Raw genomic sequence first — 20,190 nt, forward strand, 5'->3', positions numbered from 1 at the left:
TGAACTTTCCTAAATCTCCACTTGTCTCGGCTGTGGATATGTTTAAGAAATACTTGATGGAAGTTCTAGAGATGCCTTCAGAGGCACTCCCTCCTATTACATGAGCCCAATACCTTCAGGATTTGAGAAGATCTATAGATCCTGAGGGTACGGGTGGGAGAGAATAGGCCTTGGCTTAACTACTTTTCTGGAGTCATCTTTGGAAACTGTTACTCTTAGAGCTACATTACTGGTCTCCTTTGCTTTTGAGCTAGACCGCAATACTAGTTGGAAACTTTCCTTAAAACATTTACAAAGATGGGCTAGGGGCTTAATGCGCAGAATAGCGTACGCTATATTGCCCCGCGCGCTAGCCACTACCGCCTCCTTTTGAGCAGGCGGTAGATTTTTGGCTAGTGCGCTATAGCGTGCTAATCCGGTGCGTGCTTTAAAAATGCTAGGAGCCCTTGGACTCTCAGTTTTTAGGGTCTAAACTAACCCCCTCTTTTACAAAGGTGCGCTAAGCTTTTTAGCATGCGCTAAATATGCACTAAACGCTAACGCTTGCATGTTATCCTATGGATATGCTAGTGGTTAGCGCATGCATCGATTTAGTGTGCACTAAAATGCTTAGCTCGCCTTTGCAAAAGATGGCCTAAGAGTATTTCTTGATTTGGCAAGGAATACACAGATGAGACGAAAAGCCTTTCTGGCTATGAGGGCTAGAGTTCAGACTTTATCTGCTAATTTTGTGTTAAGATTTCCTTGTAATAGTTTTATTATGTATGAAGGTAAACAATTTCAATTTTTTGACCCTAAACAGCTTGAAGAATTTTTAGAAGCTAGGGAAGAAATTAATGTCACAGTGTAATCCCAAATGTTCACTGTTTGACTGGCATGGGAAGGTTCTCGGGGAGTCTTTTCATAATTTTTATGTTGTACTAATGGGATATTTTTTTTCCATGTTTTTTTGGATCGTAATTGCCTTAATATTATGGGTAAAATATTATTATTTTTTCTTTGTATTCTAGTGATTTAATCTTGTATCTGGAATTTCTCATTATCTCCAATTATGGTGATGTAAATTTGGAAATCTAATAAATATAAAAAACAAAAGAGCTTTATCCATGTGACTACCATGGAAAAATAAAACCAGGGAATGGAACAGTAATAGAAATATTGATTGAGAGAGTAGGTGTCTATCAGCATCTTCTATCTCCACCCCCCCCACCCCCCATCCTCAACCTGGCCACACTGCCCTGGACACTTGCATCTGTTTGGCTCCCCTGGTACTCTAGAGACTGCACCCACACCCACAATTAAAAATTTCCTTGGTAGTCTAGTGGCTTCCCTCTTCCTCTACCCACAAACCCTTTCCTTAAATTTTAAAAAATAAACCTATAGTGTCTACTGGCATCTTCCCACCCCGATCCCTCCCTTCCCTCTATCCCATTCCACTGTACCTTAGAGGAGAGGCAGGAGCAGAAATGGTGGTGCCTTGCCCTGCATGGTGTATCACAAGGATGCACTGAATGGGGCCTGTGGCCACATAAGGGAATTTTCCCTTATATGACAGACAGGCCATGCTCTGCACTGGGCAAGGCACCACCAGAGGCCAGAATGAGTGGACATCTCCTCCAAGGTACAGTGGGGTGGGCTGCAGGAGGGGTTGGGAAGTGGGAGGGTGCCACTAGACATCATGTATTTAATTTTTTTATATTTAAGGAAAGGGGTTTGGTCCAGGGGGAGGAGTGGGCCACTAAACTACCAGGGAAATTTTTAATGGGGGTGAGCAGACCACTAGACTACCAGGGGTATAAAATGTTGCTGCTTGACTTTTGACAAATTCTAGCATGTAGGCTGCATGTGCCACCTATATGGCAGTACAGTAGGGTTTTGGTGGGCGCACATGTTCTACCCATGTAGTGGTTAGAGTGGCTTATGGGCCTGGGTCCTCCTCTCTATGGTTCACTAGCCCACTCCCCAGACTATTTAGGACACCTGTGCGCAGCTCTACTAGGCTTTCCTATACCCAGTGCTGATCTTCTGGAGAGGCCTAGGGCGCCTGAGCCAATTACATTACATTAGTGATTTCTATTCCACCTGTGCCTTGCGGTTCTAAGCGGATTACAAATTAGTAGTCTGACATTTCCAGGAGAATTACAAAACAAGTATATAACAGGTTACAATGATGAATAACAATACATGGACTGAGCCTTAGGAAGTCCCTGATTGGCTATTGCTTTGACCAATCAGGGACTTCCTTAGGCTCAGCCCTAAGGAAGTCCCTGATTAGCTTAGGCGCCCCTGGCCCCTCCAAAGGTAGGAGCCTGAGCCAATCAGGGCCTTAGGCCCCGTCCCATGCATCGCATGATGCTCCGGGGCGGGGCCGAAGGCCTCAGAGTCGTCGCTGGAATCATTGGAGCAGGAGGGGTTGAGCATCCCTCCTGCTCCATTAGCGGTACAGGGAGGGGGGTGGCAAGGGGACTTTGAATGGGTAGGGGGTGTCCTGGGGTGGTGGCAGGAGGGAGTTGGCATCCCTCCTGCAGTTTGTTTATGGGTGGGTGGGCCCCGGCCGCATGATTTTTGATTTTGAAACAGGGAGGAAGGTGGGTCGGTCAGGGAGGAAGGTGGGTCGGGCAGATAAGATCAGGGGGGTAACCCTCTTGCCTTTTGTGGGGCATCGGCGCAGGGGGGAGGGGGAGCATCGTGACTTTTTTTTTTACTTTTTTTGACAGGCTTGCCTGTCTTTTTTATTCATTTCTTTTATATGGGACAGATATTTTGCGTGTCAAAAAGCCTGCAGACCTGATGGTAACTCAGTTACTGACAGATCTGCAGCAGTCGGGTTTGCCAATAGTAAAACCCGACTCAAAATAGCCAAGCAATTGTTAGTGAATCAATCGCTTGGCTATTTTGCATGGGTTTTTACTAATTTGCATGGGACGATCGGGATCGTATCGCTACAGGCGTTAGTGAATCGGGTCGGAGGGAAATCTGGTCACTAAGGGGTTGCAAACCAATTGGTACACGATCGGTTTGCTTAGTTAATTTGGGCCATTAATCGCTGTGAACTCAACCATTATACAGTCCACACCCATTCTCCACCTACTTCCTGCCCCTTGAAACAATATTGCAGTTAATGTGCGAATTAGCAATCGCAAACCATCATGCCACTGCACTAGCTTGCATGCTACTGCGAAAGTGGTTAATGCACCCTAATTCATGTTAACAGCTTAAGGCACTTTAAAGATCCCTTTAATGTTTTCATTGTATTGTCTCTTCCCTTTTTAAAATGTCTTTTTAACATGTATTGATTTATGCATATTTGGTTGTAATCCACTTAGACATTTTTATGAGAGGATGATATATCATTTTAAATAGCTTAACAATAAGCAAATAAAAAATACTGCCTTCCTCAGCTGCAAACAGAGAGGCTGATGCAAAACAAAACCAAACCCTCTTTTATGAATGCATAGCGTGGGTTTTAGCACCGGCAGCGGTGGTAACTGTTCCGACACTCATAGAATTCCTATGAGCATCCAGAGCCGTTACCGCCACTGTCGGCGCTATAACCCACACTATGCATTCATAAAAGAGGGGGCAAGTGGTAAAGTCATGCACTGATGGCTGAGGGAATAGCTTCGACTGCAAAATTAAGGAGAAAATATTCCATGGTGGTCCAGTAAGATGGTATGCAAATTCAAAATATGCAGACTGTGCATGCTAATCAAAGAAAGCTTGCCAGACGTATGCAGACAAAGTTCTGCAATAAGGGCAGCTTCACTGAGTGAATGCCTGAAAAGAACCCTCCAAAAAACAAGGTTCGAATATACATCTCACATAAGTAAAATCTTTTGCACATAAAACTTTGTTAGGCTAATATTTATACATAGAATAAGATGCACAGATGTGTGCCGATACATTTGTTTTCTTTGGACAGGGGCACAGTGAAGCCACTGTTACCTCTGGGCACAGCTGTTATTTCCATTCTGTCTTTTAAAGTTACAAATATTAACAGAGAAAAAAAAAGAAAAAGAAAAAACTGGCATGATAGAGCCTGAGAACTTGTCTTGACATGCGACTATAACAATGGGCTTGAAAGCCCAAGTTGGTCACCCTTTGAGACCTTCTAGAAAGGTCTTGTGGAACGGGGGGGGGGGGGGCTGGTAGCCTAGACAAAGAGATCAGGGTGAGAGAAAAGGGGGGAAATAGTGTAGGTGGCTGGGGGAGTGGTAGGAATGGTTCCTGCTGGAAATATTCAATTTGATTGGACAGAAGCAAAGGAAAAAGGAAGCATGGGAGGGGTTATAAGGTCAGGACCTACAAGGCTCAGGACCTTTTCCTGTTCCTCGGAGATGGCTTTCCCTCTCTCCCACCCTTTCTCAGTGTGATGGGTTACAGATGGCAAGGGGGCTGGAAATGTCGCAGCAGCAGTAATCCTGAGCTACTGGGTATGGGGCTCATCAGGTGATAAGCAGTTGGCTGGCAGTAAGCTCAGGTAGTGGATACCATTTGAGTCAGGGTCAGGGGACTATAATTTGGTTTATTATGTTGAATTTGTTGGTAGCTCAGGAGGTGTTATTCTGTCATTAATGTTTGCACAATTTGTTTCCAATAAACAAAGTTGTGGCCTGGTTTTTCCATCAGAAAGTGTCTCTTGTCTGATTCCAGTAATTCCATTAGCAATGTTATGTAAATATTTACGTGAGGTTAAGTACTCATAGAGATGACACAGTGAGAGGGTAATGGGGGTGGGGAAGAGGAAGGTGGTTGGGGTCAACCGGGCCTTTTCAGATTCAGGTGCTATAACTTCTCTCAGCTAACCCTGCACCCACAGTGGTCTTGAAAGTGGGGCCGGACGCACAGGGCTCTGGTAACCTGGTGGAAAATGCTTGCTCAGCACAACACGTATGCAAATTATATGCACATTGTTTGTGTTGAGTATGGCGGTAGAAGGGGGAGGAACTGTGCTTTGTGCCTGTGCAAGAGAGCTGAGCCTTAGGCATAACTTTTGTGCGCAGACCCAGTACAGTGTAGGGTTGTGATCTCGAAGCTCCAGTAAGCGGCAACAAGGGAAAAATAAAAACAACCTTCCAGCTTCAGCTGAAGCCTGTTTTGCTGTGGCAAGTTTTGAAATCTTTTTTTTTTTCTTTTTGGTTAAACATCGCTTTTAGATGCGTCTCTTAGGTGCAGGACACACACACAAACAGCACATGCATATCTGATATGCAAACTGTTCAAATTAAAGCAAACCACTCCTATGGGGGGGGGGGGGGAAGTCACCTACAGCTCCAGATCTGCTGGAAAAGTTTGCAACAGGTGGGATGTTCCTTGCTGTGGATTACATGGAGTGCTCATTTTAATACTAATGAGTTCTTTGTAATGCATTTGCATAGGATTCTCCATGGCTACTATCACGATTGGTAAAAGCCCCCCCCCAAAAAAAAAAAAAACCCAACAAAAGCCCAACCCTTTTGTGCATTGAGGATAAGTTAACTTGTAAGTAACCAGTCTTACATGCACGGCAAGCTTTTTTGAGCACTGGGGCCTGAATTTCTCAGGTTGTGCTGTTAAACCCCCCTGGTTCTTCTGTGCATTGGGGAGAAATACCTAATGACTTCATTGCCATTGGTTTTAATATAAGGTGCACCCATGTGCACTGGGCAAGTTAACTGCTGGGTGAACTCCTTTCTGCACCCTGGGTCCAAAAAGGTGCATCAGAATACACTTCTCCCTCCGTATTTGCGGTTTCAGCATTTGCGGTTTCAATTATTCATGGTTTTTTTAAGCATGCTGGCTCCTCCCCCCAAATTACAACAGCTTGCATAGAGAAATCGCAGATTCCAAGCGTTTACAGAGAAAATCGCCGATTCCCAGCACTTTCTTCACCGTGTTTTGCCTCTCCTTCAGGAACAGGCCAGGTCTCCCGCCATGTTATTTGCGGTTTCACCATATTCATGATGGCTTTTAATCAAAAACAGCGAATAACATATGAAAAAGTTATTCGTAGTTTTTCTGTATTTGCGGTTCTGTTAATCCCCTATCACAGCCAATAAGGAGGGAGAAGTGTACTGGGCCACACAGTTCTGCCCTCTGTAGTTTTCTGCATCAGCCTCTCTGAGCAGGTCAGGGTGAAGGGGGAGCAGTAATCCTCATAATGTAATCTGTGTTCCACCTGTATTTTCTGATTCTTCTGCTGGCACCCGGGAAAGGCAGCATGGTCAAGAAATATATTAAGTTAGTACAAGGTGTTCCCTTATTTGTTTTCCCCCATTTGCTGACTGACCTTTATTTCCGCTTTTTCCCGGCCGGATTCAGACTAGGGCGTGCTGACTGTTTCAACCCCAGCAGTGCCGGTGTGCTGTAGGCGGGACCCACGCGCGCATGGAGAGTCCTGGGTGACCTCAGTGCAGTCAGTCACCGAGAGCGCCGTCAAAGGAGCAAGTGGCCGGGGAGGAAACTGCATAAATAAATAAATAAGAGAGCCGTGCGAAGGGGAGCAGTCTCTGTCCTCACTTCTGGCACGGGAGCAGCCCTTTTCCAGAGCTGAGACGGCCACATTTTGCTCATCTTGTTTGGAAATCTTTTGATTGTTGTTTTTTTTCTGGAAACGCAGAAAGGATACACCAAGGGTACGTTTCAGAAAAAAAAAAAAAGTTCCTTGAAAACTTCTACAAACTTTTGTTCTCCACCCACCCGATTTTGAAGGCTCCAGAAGCTGTGGTTGGCTTCAGTTCCTTTGGTTGCAACTTTCAACTTAATGCTTTGGTAGGGAAAAGAAAACAGAGAAGAGGGGAGCACTGGGGGAGGGGGGGAAGGGAGATTGCTGCTAAAGTTTCTTCTCCCTTATGGACGAAAACAGTCCTCTGTCTCCTAAGGCAAATGCTTTCAGCATCGCCTCTCTGATTTCAGCTGCAGAACAAGCGGGGGACGAAGAGCTCGGCGGGGGCCTGAGCAAAGCCTGGAATCTGGCTTCCAACCGTTTAAAGATGCATTTCAGCGCAGTGACCAGAGACATGGAGGGTGAGTGGCGCACCTGCACTGCAGTGAAAGGCTGGGGGGTAACGTCTGTGGTTGTTGGTCTTTAAAAAAATGGAAAGAGTTATTTAATTAGCATTTCGATTTGTAGATGAAAGTTAACGTAATGATAATGTTTAAAGGTGGCGTAGAAAAAAAATAAATAATATATATATTCATCTGTAGGAACCAAAATTGCAGCAAAGGTCATTCCTTCACTACAAATGCAATTATTGTGATTGCTAGAGTACTAGTGGGCCAGCAGATTAATAAAGTGCAGACGTTTATAATGTAAAAATTGGCAACTGAAATTGTGTACATTAATGCAATAGAAATTTGAATAAAGAAAATGCTCGCATCTGGGGAGCAACAAGCATGTAACTTTAGCTTGTTTGAGGCCAGTAATTTCAAACCCTGCAGGCTAAAATATCATTTCAAAAATACCGTGCAATAAGGCAACTCAAAATTCACTTAAAGTTTAGAATTATATTAGCAAATATGGGTAATCAAAGCCATCACCTTGAAATCTGATACTGGGGAAAGCAAATGAATGGCATGATTAAAGAACAAATACCAATTGCTTGGTCAAATATTTTCACTCAAGCTTGCTAAAAATTGAAAGACTAGCTGAAAGCTCATTTTGAATACGCTACTAAATGACCAGAAAAATATATGCAGAAAATGTTTGTAATGTGGCGATGTTTGCATAGTACATACATCAGAAAGCAAAAATCTTATCAATATAAATGACATATTATATGTAATAAGCGTGTGTTAATTTCCAATTTAAAAGACTCTCTAAACTATAGAAATCTTTAATATTAAAAAATGTTTAAATAGTAGAGATATCACTTTTGAAAATGTTGATTAAAGTCATTCTCTGCTCAATGTGAGGATGGAAGTAATATGGCCCTAATACCTCCCGAGCCTCCCAGAATACACTGAAAATACCCAGGGCCAACATGAAGGAACGACTGAGACCCCACATTTGTAAGAGCTTTCCCCTCTATGAAATACTGAAGGGGTGCTGAAAAGGTTATCAGCCCAACCAAGAAGAGAATGACTTGAATATGTTTCAAGCAATGATCTGAAACAATGTAAAAAACCCCCCACAGAATTTCGTTTCTGCAAATTGGCACGTCTTAATAAATAAGATAGCACTCTTTTCAGCTACAGTGACAAAAATAATGCTCAGAATTGAGGAAGTTGGGGGGCTGAAAACCTTTCAGCACCCCACTTATTTAGTTTCTATCTAATTAAGGATTCCTATTACTGTATATATAAAAAGAATCTCTGGTTCTATATACAAAAACCTATGAAAAGTGGAGCTCTGCTAAATCAGGTGATTGCTAAACCATGCTCTAATCAATATTTCAATAAACGTTTTAAAAAATATATACATCCTTGTCACATAAAACAATCCATAGGCATGCAAGTGTAGTCAACACAACCTTTTGTCCCTTATAAAAAAAATGATTAGCTCTCGAAAACCTAACCCCCCACCCCCGAAAAAGAAATATTTTTTTTCCTTTGCAAAGAGTGCAAAGGAACTTTTTCAGGAGAAATAATAAAGGGGCTGCTGAAAAGTTCTCAGCCCAGCCAAGAAGAGAATGACGTGGAACCATGAAACCTACACGCTTTTCGTTTCAATGATATGAAATGGAACGACAAGTGTCAAGAAAAGCGTAGGTTCCGTGGTTCCGCATCGTTCTCTTCTTGGTTGGGCTGAGAACTTTTCAGCGGCCCCTCGTATATCTCTCCGTCCTCAATCTGAATGTGTGGTGCTCTGGGTGACAAGTCCGATGACATCCGAGAGATTAACATATTTTCCAAAGAGTGTGTGTGTGTGTGTGTAACAACTTTTTAAAAAAATTCATTTAATTGCATGGCAATAAATTTAAGTGCTAGGGTAAGATGTTGTAACAGTGCACTCACCCCAACCTTGCAAGTCTATTTCAGTGTGGTTTCCCTTTAATTTAAAAACAATACCTGGGTGATTTGCTCTAGCAGCAGCTCCTTGGTACAAGTATGTGTTTTTTTCCCCTATTGTTTAAACACTGACTGGGAGGTGGAGGGTGGGGGAAATGGGCAACGCCTTCGAGTTTATGTGAAAAGTGGGTGTTAGGAGGAAGAACCCCCCCCCCCCCATTAAAAGGCGCACTTCCCTGTCAATCAAGCCATCGTGGGGCTTGAATCCCAGAGGCGAGGAAAGGTTTTGGTTTTTTTTTTTTAACCTGCTCTTTTGGTGCTTTAGCTGAGGAGAACGAAGAAGCGAGTTTGTGGCTAGGGGAAGGCCCTGCCCGCCTGGGCAGGAGATAAGACGCAGTCGCACAGTCTGCGCGTGCTAAGGGGCAGTGCAGAGAGCGGCAGCGCAGCAGCGTAAAGGGAAGGAGCACGAGCTGGACTCTCGGCTCGGTCTGCGCGAGGGAACACCAGGGGCCGAGGCGCACGCGCCCCAGCTGAAGGGTCTCTTCTCCCCGGGCAGATCGCACCTGGGATTTTAACCTTCCCCCCTCGGGGGCGCAGATGCACGATCGGACTGCAGCCAGATAAAAAAAAAAGAGGAAGGCAGGCAGAGGCCGTGACTTAAAAGGGAGAGAGAGAAAGAAGTCCAGGGGGAGACTGAGCAGAAACTTCAGGCGACGAGCTCGGGACAGTGCAAAGAGAGGAGCCGCGGGGCACGAAGAACCGAGGTGGAGAGTTAAAAAAAAAAAAAAAAGTTCGGGACGGGAGTTGCTCGGAGGAAGCGTGCATTAAACCTGTTTTGTTTTCTTTCTTTCTTTTTTTTTTCTTTTCTTTCTCCTCTCTGGAATGATTTCAGCTATCTCCAGCCCTTGGCTCACGCAGCTCTCCCACTTTTGCGATGTTGCAGCTTTCACGGCCAACAGCCTGAGTAGCCTGAACGCTTCTGGCGGCTACCACCTCTCCCCCTCCCCCGGGGACCCTTACAGCCAGCATGAGCCGCACTACGAGCCCTGCTCCGCCGCCCAGCACGGCTACGCGTTCGGCCCGGGCTCCAACCCAGGCCCGGAGCCCGAGAGCGCTGCCGCCTCCTCCACCTCCTCCTCGTCCGGCAACGGCAACTGCAAAGTCCCGGTGAAAAAGAACCCCAAGGTGGCCAACATCACGGTGCAGCTGGAGATGAAGGCGCTGTGGGATGAGTTTAACCAGTTAGGCACGGAGATGATCGTCACCAAGGCTGGAAGGTACAGTATGGAGAGAAAAAAAAAAGCTCTCATTCCTTCCTTCTGACACTTCACCTTCTGTCTCTTTCACTCCTTCCTTCTCGCTCTAATTCCTTTCAAGGCGCCATCTTTCTCCACTTTTACCCCTTAAGAGAGAAGGTAAAAGATCTTGAAATGGAAACTTTACAGACGGGAGTCCTTTCTCTTGACAGCAAAGTGGTGGATTCCCCCCCCCCCCCCCCGGGCTGTGAAGAGTCAGGGCTGAAGCAGGGCTTTCGGAAACACTTTAATCTTCCCTTTCCTTGGCTTCCGGGGAGTCGGAGTACTCTGCTCACAGACTCCTAAAATCCGTGTGATTTATTGTCCTCATAATCAATGCTGCACAAACAATTGGGGAAAACTCGATTAAAGCTGGGAAAAGTCTCATATTTAAGTGTTAGAATAGGAACCGAGGGAGCGCAGGTTCAACGCACATTGGTAACTGAGGTCGGTTCTTCTGCGGACTACACTAAAAAGATGGAAAAGACAGTAACACGACTGAAACGTAAGCACAAATATTGGTATTCTCTTTTCTTGAAAATGAAGAAAAGTATAACGTGATACCATTAGCTTTGTTCGATTATAGACTGGGACATGAAATCAGTAGACGCTTAATTTAGAATTTGTATATTCACCTTAGAACATACCTCAGTAGATACACGTATGGTTTTTCCTGTATCTCCCCATGTCTTGATATTAATACATATTCCATTATATAGTTTTGTCTGCCTCTTGCCCAACACTAGAATAAATTACAAGTCCGTGCAACAATTTGAGGACCAGTGTTTGAAATTGTAAATTTTACCATGTTCCTAAAATTCTTCTTCTTTTTTTTTTTGCCTGAAAAACATGCAAATAATATCAAGTTTATCTGTAAAATTCTCCTGCTTCTTTCTTCTCCAGCATTCCGTCTTCTTTGTTTACATTCATATGCACCTCTTTATTTTCTTTTTTTAAAGGCCTAATTCTATTGTATTGGTAGGTCACAACAGAGGAAAGGGATAGTTTTAATATACTAATCCTAACTTAATAGAATATAAATAGAAGAAAACTAATAGGCTTGAAAATGTGTAGAAATACAGTAAAGCATTTTATTCCATTAGGTAAAAACACGTTATTAATTAACAAAAAAATATATTGCCCCTCCTAACAAAAAAATATATTGCCCCTTGTATTCCTTGCTTAAATTCTGTCCCTACAGAAAAGCTGTCATTTCCCCCATTGTAATTTTTTTCTGGCAGAAGGAATTATTCAGAGGTTAATTATTTGTTTATGGTCTACTATGGTACTTTTTAATACATCTAATAAAAAGAAAATCCGTATTCTTGGGGCTACATATCAGAATTTCCTATCCTCAACTTACCTACATTAACCAATTTCTTGAAAAAACATATCACTTTGGGTGAGCTCTTCCAGCCTTAAAAGGAGGCTGGTAATTCTAACCGGGTACAGTGAGTTTGTTAGGCTCAGCCTGATCCGGATCAGTTAGGCCAAAAACAGAAGGCCCTGACCTTTTCAGTTCATTTGATTAAAGGATCTCAGTTTTATCTAAATGCTGTGAGATGAAGAACTTCAGAGAAAATCTGCAAGACAGATTCCATAAGAGATAAAGAAGGGAACGTAAAATGCAAGTGGAATTAAATAAATTGGGGGGAAAGGGAATTCATATGGAAAAGAATCGGGGAAAAAATTCATATGGAAAAGAAATTGGGGAAAAAGAGAATTCATACGGAAAAGAAAAATCAAGGGTCAGACGAAGGTTACCAGCGCAAAAAAAGCAGTTTTTTTCATATTTCTCAATTAGAATTTCCAGCTAATAAAAATTTATTTAATATGCAGTGAAGTCTGATTTTAGTACAATAAATTTGAGGGCTATAGACAGGTGGAGAGATATCTCTGTTAGAACTTGAACAAGGCCATGAGTTAATTGGAAACCTGAGGTGGTACCATAATACCACGTTAGAACTCAATTTTTGAGGGGGTTTAATGTCTTTAAATAATATCTATGTCAAGAGGTGCAGGTGACTTAGTCAAAACTAATACAGAACAATTTTTAGATCAGAAGTTCTTAAATAGAGTATTTCTTTCAGAATCCACAAGTCATGCAGGGCTTGATCTTAAACCTAGAAGAACTTTTCAAGCAAAAGTGTATAGTTTGAATAGCGCCAGGGCAAGGCTTTAGACCCCCCCTCTCTGCAGCCGCTGTCCTTAGGAAGGGGTTTTCTCACTACTCAGCCGCTTTGCTTAGGAGGGGCCGCTGAAAAGTTCTCAGCCCAACCAAGAAGAGAATGATGTGGAGCCATGAAACCTACAAGTTATTCCACGCTTTTCTTGACACTTTTCGTTTCAGTGATATGAAGTGAAACGAAGAGTGTCAAGAAAAGTGTGGAATAACTTGTAGGTTTCATGACTCCACATCATTCTCTTCTTGGTTGGGTTGAGAACTTTTTTTACGGCCCCTTGCATTTCTTCTAGTTTTCTAGGGTCTTTATCCTACTCTGCATCCTTTTCTGGATGTTGACAATAAATATTATTATTATTATTTTTTTTTTTTTTTTACACAGAAAAGAAATGGAGAATGGGCCATTTTCAGTGCTTCTGGAGAGAATGGCATGTTAAGTTTTGGGACAAGATACTCGGATCTGTGAAAAATCAATAATATGATGAAAAGTGTGTTTCATCATGTTAAGTTTTGGGGGCATTGTCTCCAATGGGTTATTTTTAAGTCGTGAAAAGCGCCCAGTGCTCTTCCTGTACCTTCCAGCACCAGACATTCATTACAAGATGCAAAAGCTGTGCATGAAACATCTTCTAAATAATTCCCTTTTGCACACAGTTTACATTTTATTTCAGATCAACCCCCCTCCCCCCAAAAAAATTAACCCACACACTTATCAAGCCAATAAAAATCATATTTACAAAATTTGTCATAGACGCCGTACAAAAAAATGCTATCAAAATAATTGTTTTCTTCCGATTGATTGGTGAATTTTAAGGATTCCCGGCTTCATGTGATATGTTTTTATAGCTGGAATTTATCACAGTCTCCTGTAGGTTTAAACCTTAATTTAAAAATCTCCAGGAGGCCTGGTTAGTAGGGGTCGACATCTTTGAAATAAAGACCTATTTAAGTATCGGTAAGCACTCAGCACCATAAATATGCTAAGGTGTTAGAGGCACTGTTTCTGCAGATGTTTTTGTCGGTGTGGGCAGGTAATGAGAGAAGTCCTCTGGAAAATAGGACTGTGGATTAGTGCCTTTGGCTGGCACTCAACCACTGGAAGACAGCTTCTGTTTTCCTGGCATTTGGTCTCATTCTGTGTAATTAGACGATTTTTAAAAAACTGAAGTCCCCTTTACAGAAAGTAAGCTAATTTCTTATAAACCCATTTAGATCTATTTTATGATTCTGGGCCTTATGAAATCGGACTTTTTCCCTATATTGCACCTACAGCAAAAATCTTTCTTAAATAGAGCCTAAACATTTGAGCTTTTAATTATTATTTATTTTTTCCAAGCGGACTGCTGCTGCTAGTACTTATCAGCTACAGGATGCCTGCATAACACCCTGCAGAAAGGAGGTTGGTAAAGCGCAGTGAGGGGTTTCCCTGCGGCCCTTTTAGTGGGGAGCTTGTTTATCTTACCCTCTGTGAGTCTGAAGTGTGGAAATAAAGTGCCAGGGACTGCTCCCAACTCCCTAACAGACTTCTAGGAGAAACAACCCCCACGGTTTACTCGCCACGGGAGAAGCTTTGCTTAAAAAAACAGCAGACTGCAGTATGGTTCAGCAAGCGATATGTGTAAACAGTAAGGAAAAGCGCCAGCAGAACTGGACTGAAACTCTGCAAATGGACTATATGTGACTGCTGTAGAAGACACCCAATGTTGAAAAGAGAGACATGCGTCCTTTTGGATTGCTCATGTACACCTAGATGCAAAGCCCGAATTGAAAAAAATAAATAACTAGGAGGTTTTTCCCCTTTCCTGGTCTTTTATCTTATTGTGGCGTTTGTGCGCTAAATGACAAGAATTTTTTATTCTGAGATCGGAATAAACTAGAAGAAGTATACCACTGTAGTTGTACAAAATCTCTCTGTAACCTTATTTCATCAGGAACAGCCTGTTTTTCAACAGGGCCACCTGACATGTGAAACTCCCCTCTTTCATACTGAACTCGTAGGGTGCATTTTTCAGATCAAGGAAGTATGTATACCCTATAAGGATGCCCTATATCAAGGATGCACAAATACCCTATAAACGCATCATACTTAAACATTTGTACAAAACACAACTTTTCCCTACTTGTATTTTCTCTGGATATTCCTTGGAGAATGCTATCGGGGGCAAGAACATAATTATACTCCCCAGAGTTTTTATTATCAGCATTTAAGATTTCCACAATTGAGTTCTTAAACCAAATGTGTTGTATTTTTGCCCACCTGACACAGAGAAGGTAGCAACCCCTAAATCGCGCAAATATGCTCTCTACTCGTACCACTTTCCTGGAATTCTCAAAGACTGGGTTTGGTCAAGACTATGTAAAAACTTAAACTGTCTTTTCTATCCCTTAAATGTATTGTTTCTATTGGTAAACTAGGGAAATCTTATTCATTTAAACTAACAGAAATATGGAACGATATTCCCCTAAGGTTAAGAGAATTAGGTTCACTTCAGTCCTATCGCAAAAACTTTAAAACTTGGCTGTTCTCAAAAATGTAAGCTCTATGGGGGGGGGGGGGCTTTTTAATTCTTTTAATGTATTGTAAACTGAGTCGAGCTTTATTATATGAAAATAACACAGTCTAAAAATTCAAGTTTTAGTTTAGTTTAGGACTGTGTATTTTTGGGTCAAGTGAGAATACCAGAAATGACATGTTGTTACTTTTCACCTGGCTAAAATGTGTTTAAAGAGTAAATTAGTTGAAAGCACTCTAAGAAATGCGGCTTACCTGGGTAGCGTGTGTGTTTACTGCCCCAGCCGGCCGCTTTTCCCTGTCTCTCTCGCTATTGTTAAGGGTGACAGTCCCAGTCAGAGTTGTCACGCACCCAGACCTCACACCGCCTTGTCCACCCTTGCTTTAGTATTACATAGACGAGGCTTGGCAGAGTAAAGTGAGTGGAAAAGGCAGAAAAATTCCTCACTGTTTAGAGGCCGTCTTAAATTCACTTTCTGCAGAGAGGAGCATAAGGATCTATTCTGTGCTCCATTCCAAGCAAGGACTGAGATATCTAATGAAAGAACTTGAGAAGCTTTAATCATTATTGTTAAATGAGCCGTGATATCAGTCTCATTTAGGATAATAATTGCTTAGCCTGAAGGGTATTCTATTTTATAAAGTTTTGTGAAGAAATTTCATATTTACACACTGGGGGGGGGGGGTTCCCTATAAACCCAGTCTCTTTAACTTTATTTTCCAACGGCTTGGCTTTCTTATTCTCTTTAATTTATTTTAGGACCGCTTGTTCTGGAAAAAAGAAGTTACTTAACTCAGAAACCGAGCACAACTGACAACATTTAAAAACATGCACAGAGAGAAATACATCTGTTATTTGCACATTTTAATTTTCAAGATATATTTCTATCGATGGGGGGACAGGGGAGAATTATCAAGTCATAATAGGTTAATGGGAAACTCTTTGAAGCCAAAATCCTTTCCACTTAATACCACCACTACTATTTATCATTTCTATAGCGCTGAAAGGCTTATGCAATGCTGTAAATTTAAGATGCAATTGACGGACCCTATTCTGAAGAGCTTACAATTTAATGTGTACAGACAGGACATATAGGAGTTGGAGAATTTTTGCAGAGAGAATGATAGGATGGACATAGGTATCTTACTGTCTGGAGGTTAAAAAATATAAATATATATATATATATATATAAAATATATATATATATTTTTTTACTGTGTAGCACAGGCCTGTGTAAAGTCAGCTTATACACATGCAAACAGCAATGCTGCCGTACCAGGAACTATAATTCGTGGAAAGAAAGATAAGAGAGTTACATTTATCAGTGTTTGAAACCACATTAAAAAGATTTGATTGACTGAGGCTGGCTATGCGCTGTATTCTTGGGACTCCTAGTAATATGTCTCGGCGTTCTTAAGTCTAAATGTGGAATACAAGCATTACTAAAAATCCAAACTAAATCCTTGCTTCAGCACTCAATTGACTCTACTTACCATTGCCTACCATGATTGTCATTTTGTACAATTTTTTTTTAATATCAAGGTCGACAAACTAATTTGATATTTAGCAAAATATTTTCCCACCTTAGTGGCTGAAATTATGGCAGGCAATAGAATTTGAGCGCCTAGGTCCGAACAGAGAGCTACTGTACAAGACCATTAAACAATGATTAGAGACAGAATTTGACAATTTGAAAGAGATGTGAGCGATTAGGGTCAGTAATAAAGGATAAAGCAGTTGCCTAATTTTATGCCTGACAGTTCTTTTCTGTCCGTAGGCGCATGTTCCCTACGTTTCAGGTGAAGATTTTCGGAATGGATCCAATGGCAGATTATATGCTATTAATGGACTTTGTACCAGTGGATGACAAACGATACCGGTAAGTGAAATATACTTTTCTGTGTTTCAGAAAACGAGAAGCTAGTCTATTACGGCTGTCTCCACAGATAAGCGTCTTCTCTGTCAAATGAACTGCCACCCCCCTCCCCCCAAACAGGGACATATCCCAAGGAAAAGGGAAGTTTATCTTCCACACAGGTGGAACATCTGAAAGGTAAATAACACTCCCACTTTGGGGAAATATTCAGATAGGAATTGGATGAGGACCATAGTTTCACACCAAAAAACCCTCTAGGTGCAAACAAACCCCAGTATGCTTTTAAATTGCTTTATATCACCAGAAGATAAGGACCCTGCTCCTTCCCACAAGAATATCCCAGGGGGAAAGAAAGCCCATGGAGATCCTACAGGGGGCAGTAACCCAAGGGAACAGGGACTCGGCAACTTTCCTGGAGGGGGGAGGGAGTTATGGAACAACAGAAGATTAATCTATGGGAAAACTTTATATATATTTTAATTTCAAGTCCCCAATATCACATAAAGTTTATTAAATGTGTATATTTAGATAATAAATGTAAACTATTTTGGTTGTACCACAGAAAGGCGTCATATCAAATGCATGAGCCTTTGCCCTTTGACTCTTCGTATGAAGCTATTTGCTCTTTGACATACTGTATTATATATATTTAAACATGGGTAACTCTGCAGGTAAACGTTAAAGTAGGCATACAAGAAATGTTTAAGGGAGGGGTATAAGTGTTAAAGATAAAGAAAGTCCTTTCTCTAAGGATGTGAAAAGGGGTAGGACAAGCAAGGACTGAACTGGGCATGGTGTCAGTCAGTTCCTGAATAAAACTAGAGCAAATGCTTAGAGATCTTGGAAACAGCACCAAGAGCACAGAATGTTTTGGAAAAACTGTATTTTCCCTTCAAATATCCTTCACATTTCTATTTGGGGAAAAAGGTAGCTTATTGGCTTTTTCTACTTGACTCCTTGAACATTATGCTTTTTGCCGTTTTTTATTTTGCTGCGTTTTTTCAATGATTCCATGAGAAATATATAATTAACAGGATGTTCCTGAAGAAGGAAAGAATTGGAGATCAAAGTGTAGAAAATAAATCTGTAATTGGACTTTCAGAAAAGTATATTTCAGTATCCCCAATATTAAACCTGGTCGGAATATGAATTCTGAATCCTAGAGCTTTTGTTTAATTTTAAGATTCTTAAACATATCTCATACAACATACTTACATATCGTATATATATATTTCAACTTATTTTGTGGAGAATATTTATGAATCTAGATGTAGAATATGTAAATATTTAGACAAGCTGAAGGTGACATGGAAAATAGTTGCTTATCAAATGAAAAGGAATATATGAAGGAGTATTGAAAAGCTCTCAGCCCAACCAACCAACTTCTAACTTCTGCACGTTATTTTGCCAGCGTAACTGAAAAGAGTGTTATCTTATTTCTTTAAGTGCCAATTTGCAGAAACGGTTTTGACATTGTTTCAGATCATTCATTGAACCATATCCACATCATTCTCTTCTTGGCTGGGCTGAGAACTTTTCAGCATCCCCTCGTAGTGTGAAGAGTTTGTCTCTGGTAACCAGAGCTGACATTCTGATGTCATAATGCATCATTCCACCAATAAGAGCTAATCTCACCAGTGATGTCACAGTGGCTTGATTGTCTTACACTTGGTTCACTTTTATTACATTCCAGAGGGTGCTGAAAAGCTCTCAGCCCAACCAACCAACTTCCTAATGTTTGAGTGTTATTTTGCCACTATAGCTGAAAAGAGTGTTATCTTATTTCTTTAAGTGCCAATTTGCAGAAACGGTTTTGACATTGTTTCAGATCATTCATTGAACCATATCCACGTCAATTCTCTTCTTAGCTGGGCTGAGAACTTTTCAGCATCCCCTCGCACAACATCAAGGTCATTTTTGATCATGCCGCGTGGCAAATGTGCCGATGCCCAATTCAATCCCTATGGACTTTGGTGCATTTACCACGCCAACCTGCGCTTATTTGGCTTGATACAAGAGGCCTTAATTTAGGTGTATGTTTCTGCTGAAGTATGATTTAATAGTGCCCCCTCTACCCAAACTAGATTTTCAAAGGCACATGTCCAGAAAATTGGAGACTATTATTTACACTTGAATGAGCTTGATATACTTCTTATTGTCAACTGCATAGATTCCTTGTAGAGAATTGTGGGATATAAGATACTGTATTGTATTAAACACTAACTATAGGGCAGTGGTTCTTAACCTTGTTGGAGGTACTGAACACCACCAGTTTCATATGTGTGTTCACCGAACTCTTCTTTATTCCCTTAGTTTTGCCGGAGCTAGACTAGAATTACTCAACTTGTCATTGCAAATCATACAATTAGGACGCTGACTCCCATCACGTTCCGTTATACATGTGAATCCATATTGTACATATTCGTCCGACCACTTTCGTATTTTGCTCGACATAGTTAGTAAGGGATTAAAATATTAAGATAGGTATCACACGACGTACCATCACAACAGTTACAATTCGACTACTGTGCGCATCAAATCCCCTGCAGCACAGATAGGCCAAGCGATGTTGCGTGATCACCTGCAGCCAATTATGGACAAGCGGGGCGTATCATCACGAATCATAAGCGCTTCGGTCACGTTCAATCATCTATCAGTTAAATCACAAATTTTGATCAGGAATTGATTGATGTATATAAGGCGTTAGTTACAGATTGATAGATCAAGAAACCGAGTACACGATCAGTCTTGATCAAAATCACTGAATAACGGATAGATGATTGAACGTGACCAAAGCGCTATATGAGTCGGAGGTGTGTTTTGACCTCCGCCGAACCCGCGAGACTGACTCACCGAACCCCTGGGGTTCGGTCGAACCCAGGTTAAGAACCACTGCTATAGGGGATGTTTACTAAGCTGCGCTAAACAGATGGATTATAGCATGTGCCAACACTAATGGCTGCTGCTTGCTAAAACCAGCCAGCATGGTAAAAATCCTGAGATCCAGGCAAGCCATAGTTGGAGAAGGGACATGGTCAGCCCTGGCAACTAGACGTGAATGCACCAATATAGAAACCAACGCAGGGATGTGTGTTCATAAACTTATTAGAAATAAATTCACTTGTACTCATCCCACACCAACTTTCATTCAGATCAAAGGACCTTCGGAGGAAAATGTTTCACAGTGAGTAGCGATAATTGTAGCTATGTCACTGAAACGTCTTCATAAGTCCTCACAGCTACCACATGAGATGCTACAGCACACTTGCTTTCAAGGCTACCACCCTACCAATCAAGAACCACCTCCAGGACCAAATCCTGACCCTCCAGGACCATACTAAAAACATAAGAATAGCCTTACTGGGTCAGACCAATGGTCCATCAAGCCCAGTAGTC

At 41.7% G+C, this 20,190-nt stretch overlaps 1 protein-coding gene across 7 annotated transcripts in view; it reads left to right on the forward strand.

Moving 5' to 3' along the window:
* The first annotated feature begins 4,357 nt into the window (after window positions 1-4,357).
* TBX1 (T-box transcription factor 1) overlaps window positions 4,358-20,190 on the forward strand; it is a 41,891-nt gene continuing 26,058 nt past the window's right edge. The window contains exons 1-4 of one of the 7 annotated variants that reach the window (XM_033957416.1): window positions 4,358-4,433; window positions 6,895-7,005; window positions 9,821-10,205; window positions 16,696-16,797. In XM_033957416.1, coding sequence (XP_033813307.1) covers window positions 4,373-4,433; window positions 6,895-7,005; window positions 9,821-10,205; window positions 16,696-16,797 — 659 coding nt within the window. In that variant the 5' untranslated portion in view covers window positions 4,358-4,372. Of the gene's footprint in view, window positions 4,434-6,269; window positions 7,006-9,820; window positions 10,206-16,695; window positions 16,798-20,190 lie in introns of those variants that run through there. The other 6 variants (XM_033957418.1, XM_033957421.1, XM_033957419.1 and 3 more) reach the window with 6 other exon arrangements.

Source organism: Geotrypetes seraphini, chromosome 8, assembly GCF_902459505.1.
Source record: "Geotrypetes seraphini chromosome 8, aGeoSer1.1, whole genome shotgun sequence".
Taxonomy (NCBI): domain Eukaryota; kingdom Metazoa; phylum Chordata; class Amphibia; order Gymnophiona; family Dermophiidae; genus Geotrypetes; species Geotrypetes seraphini.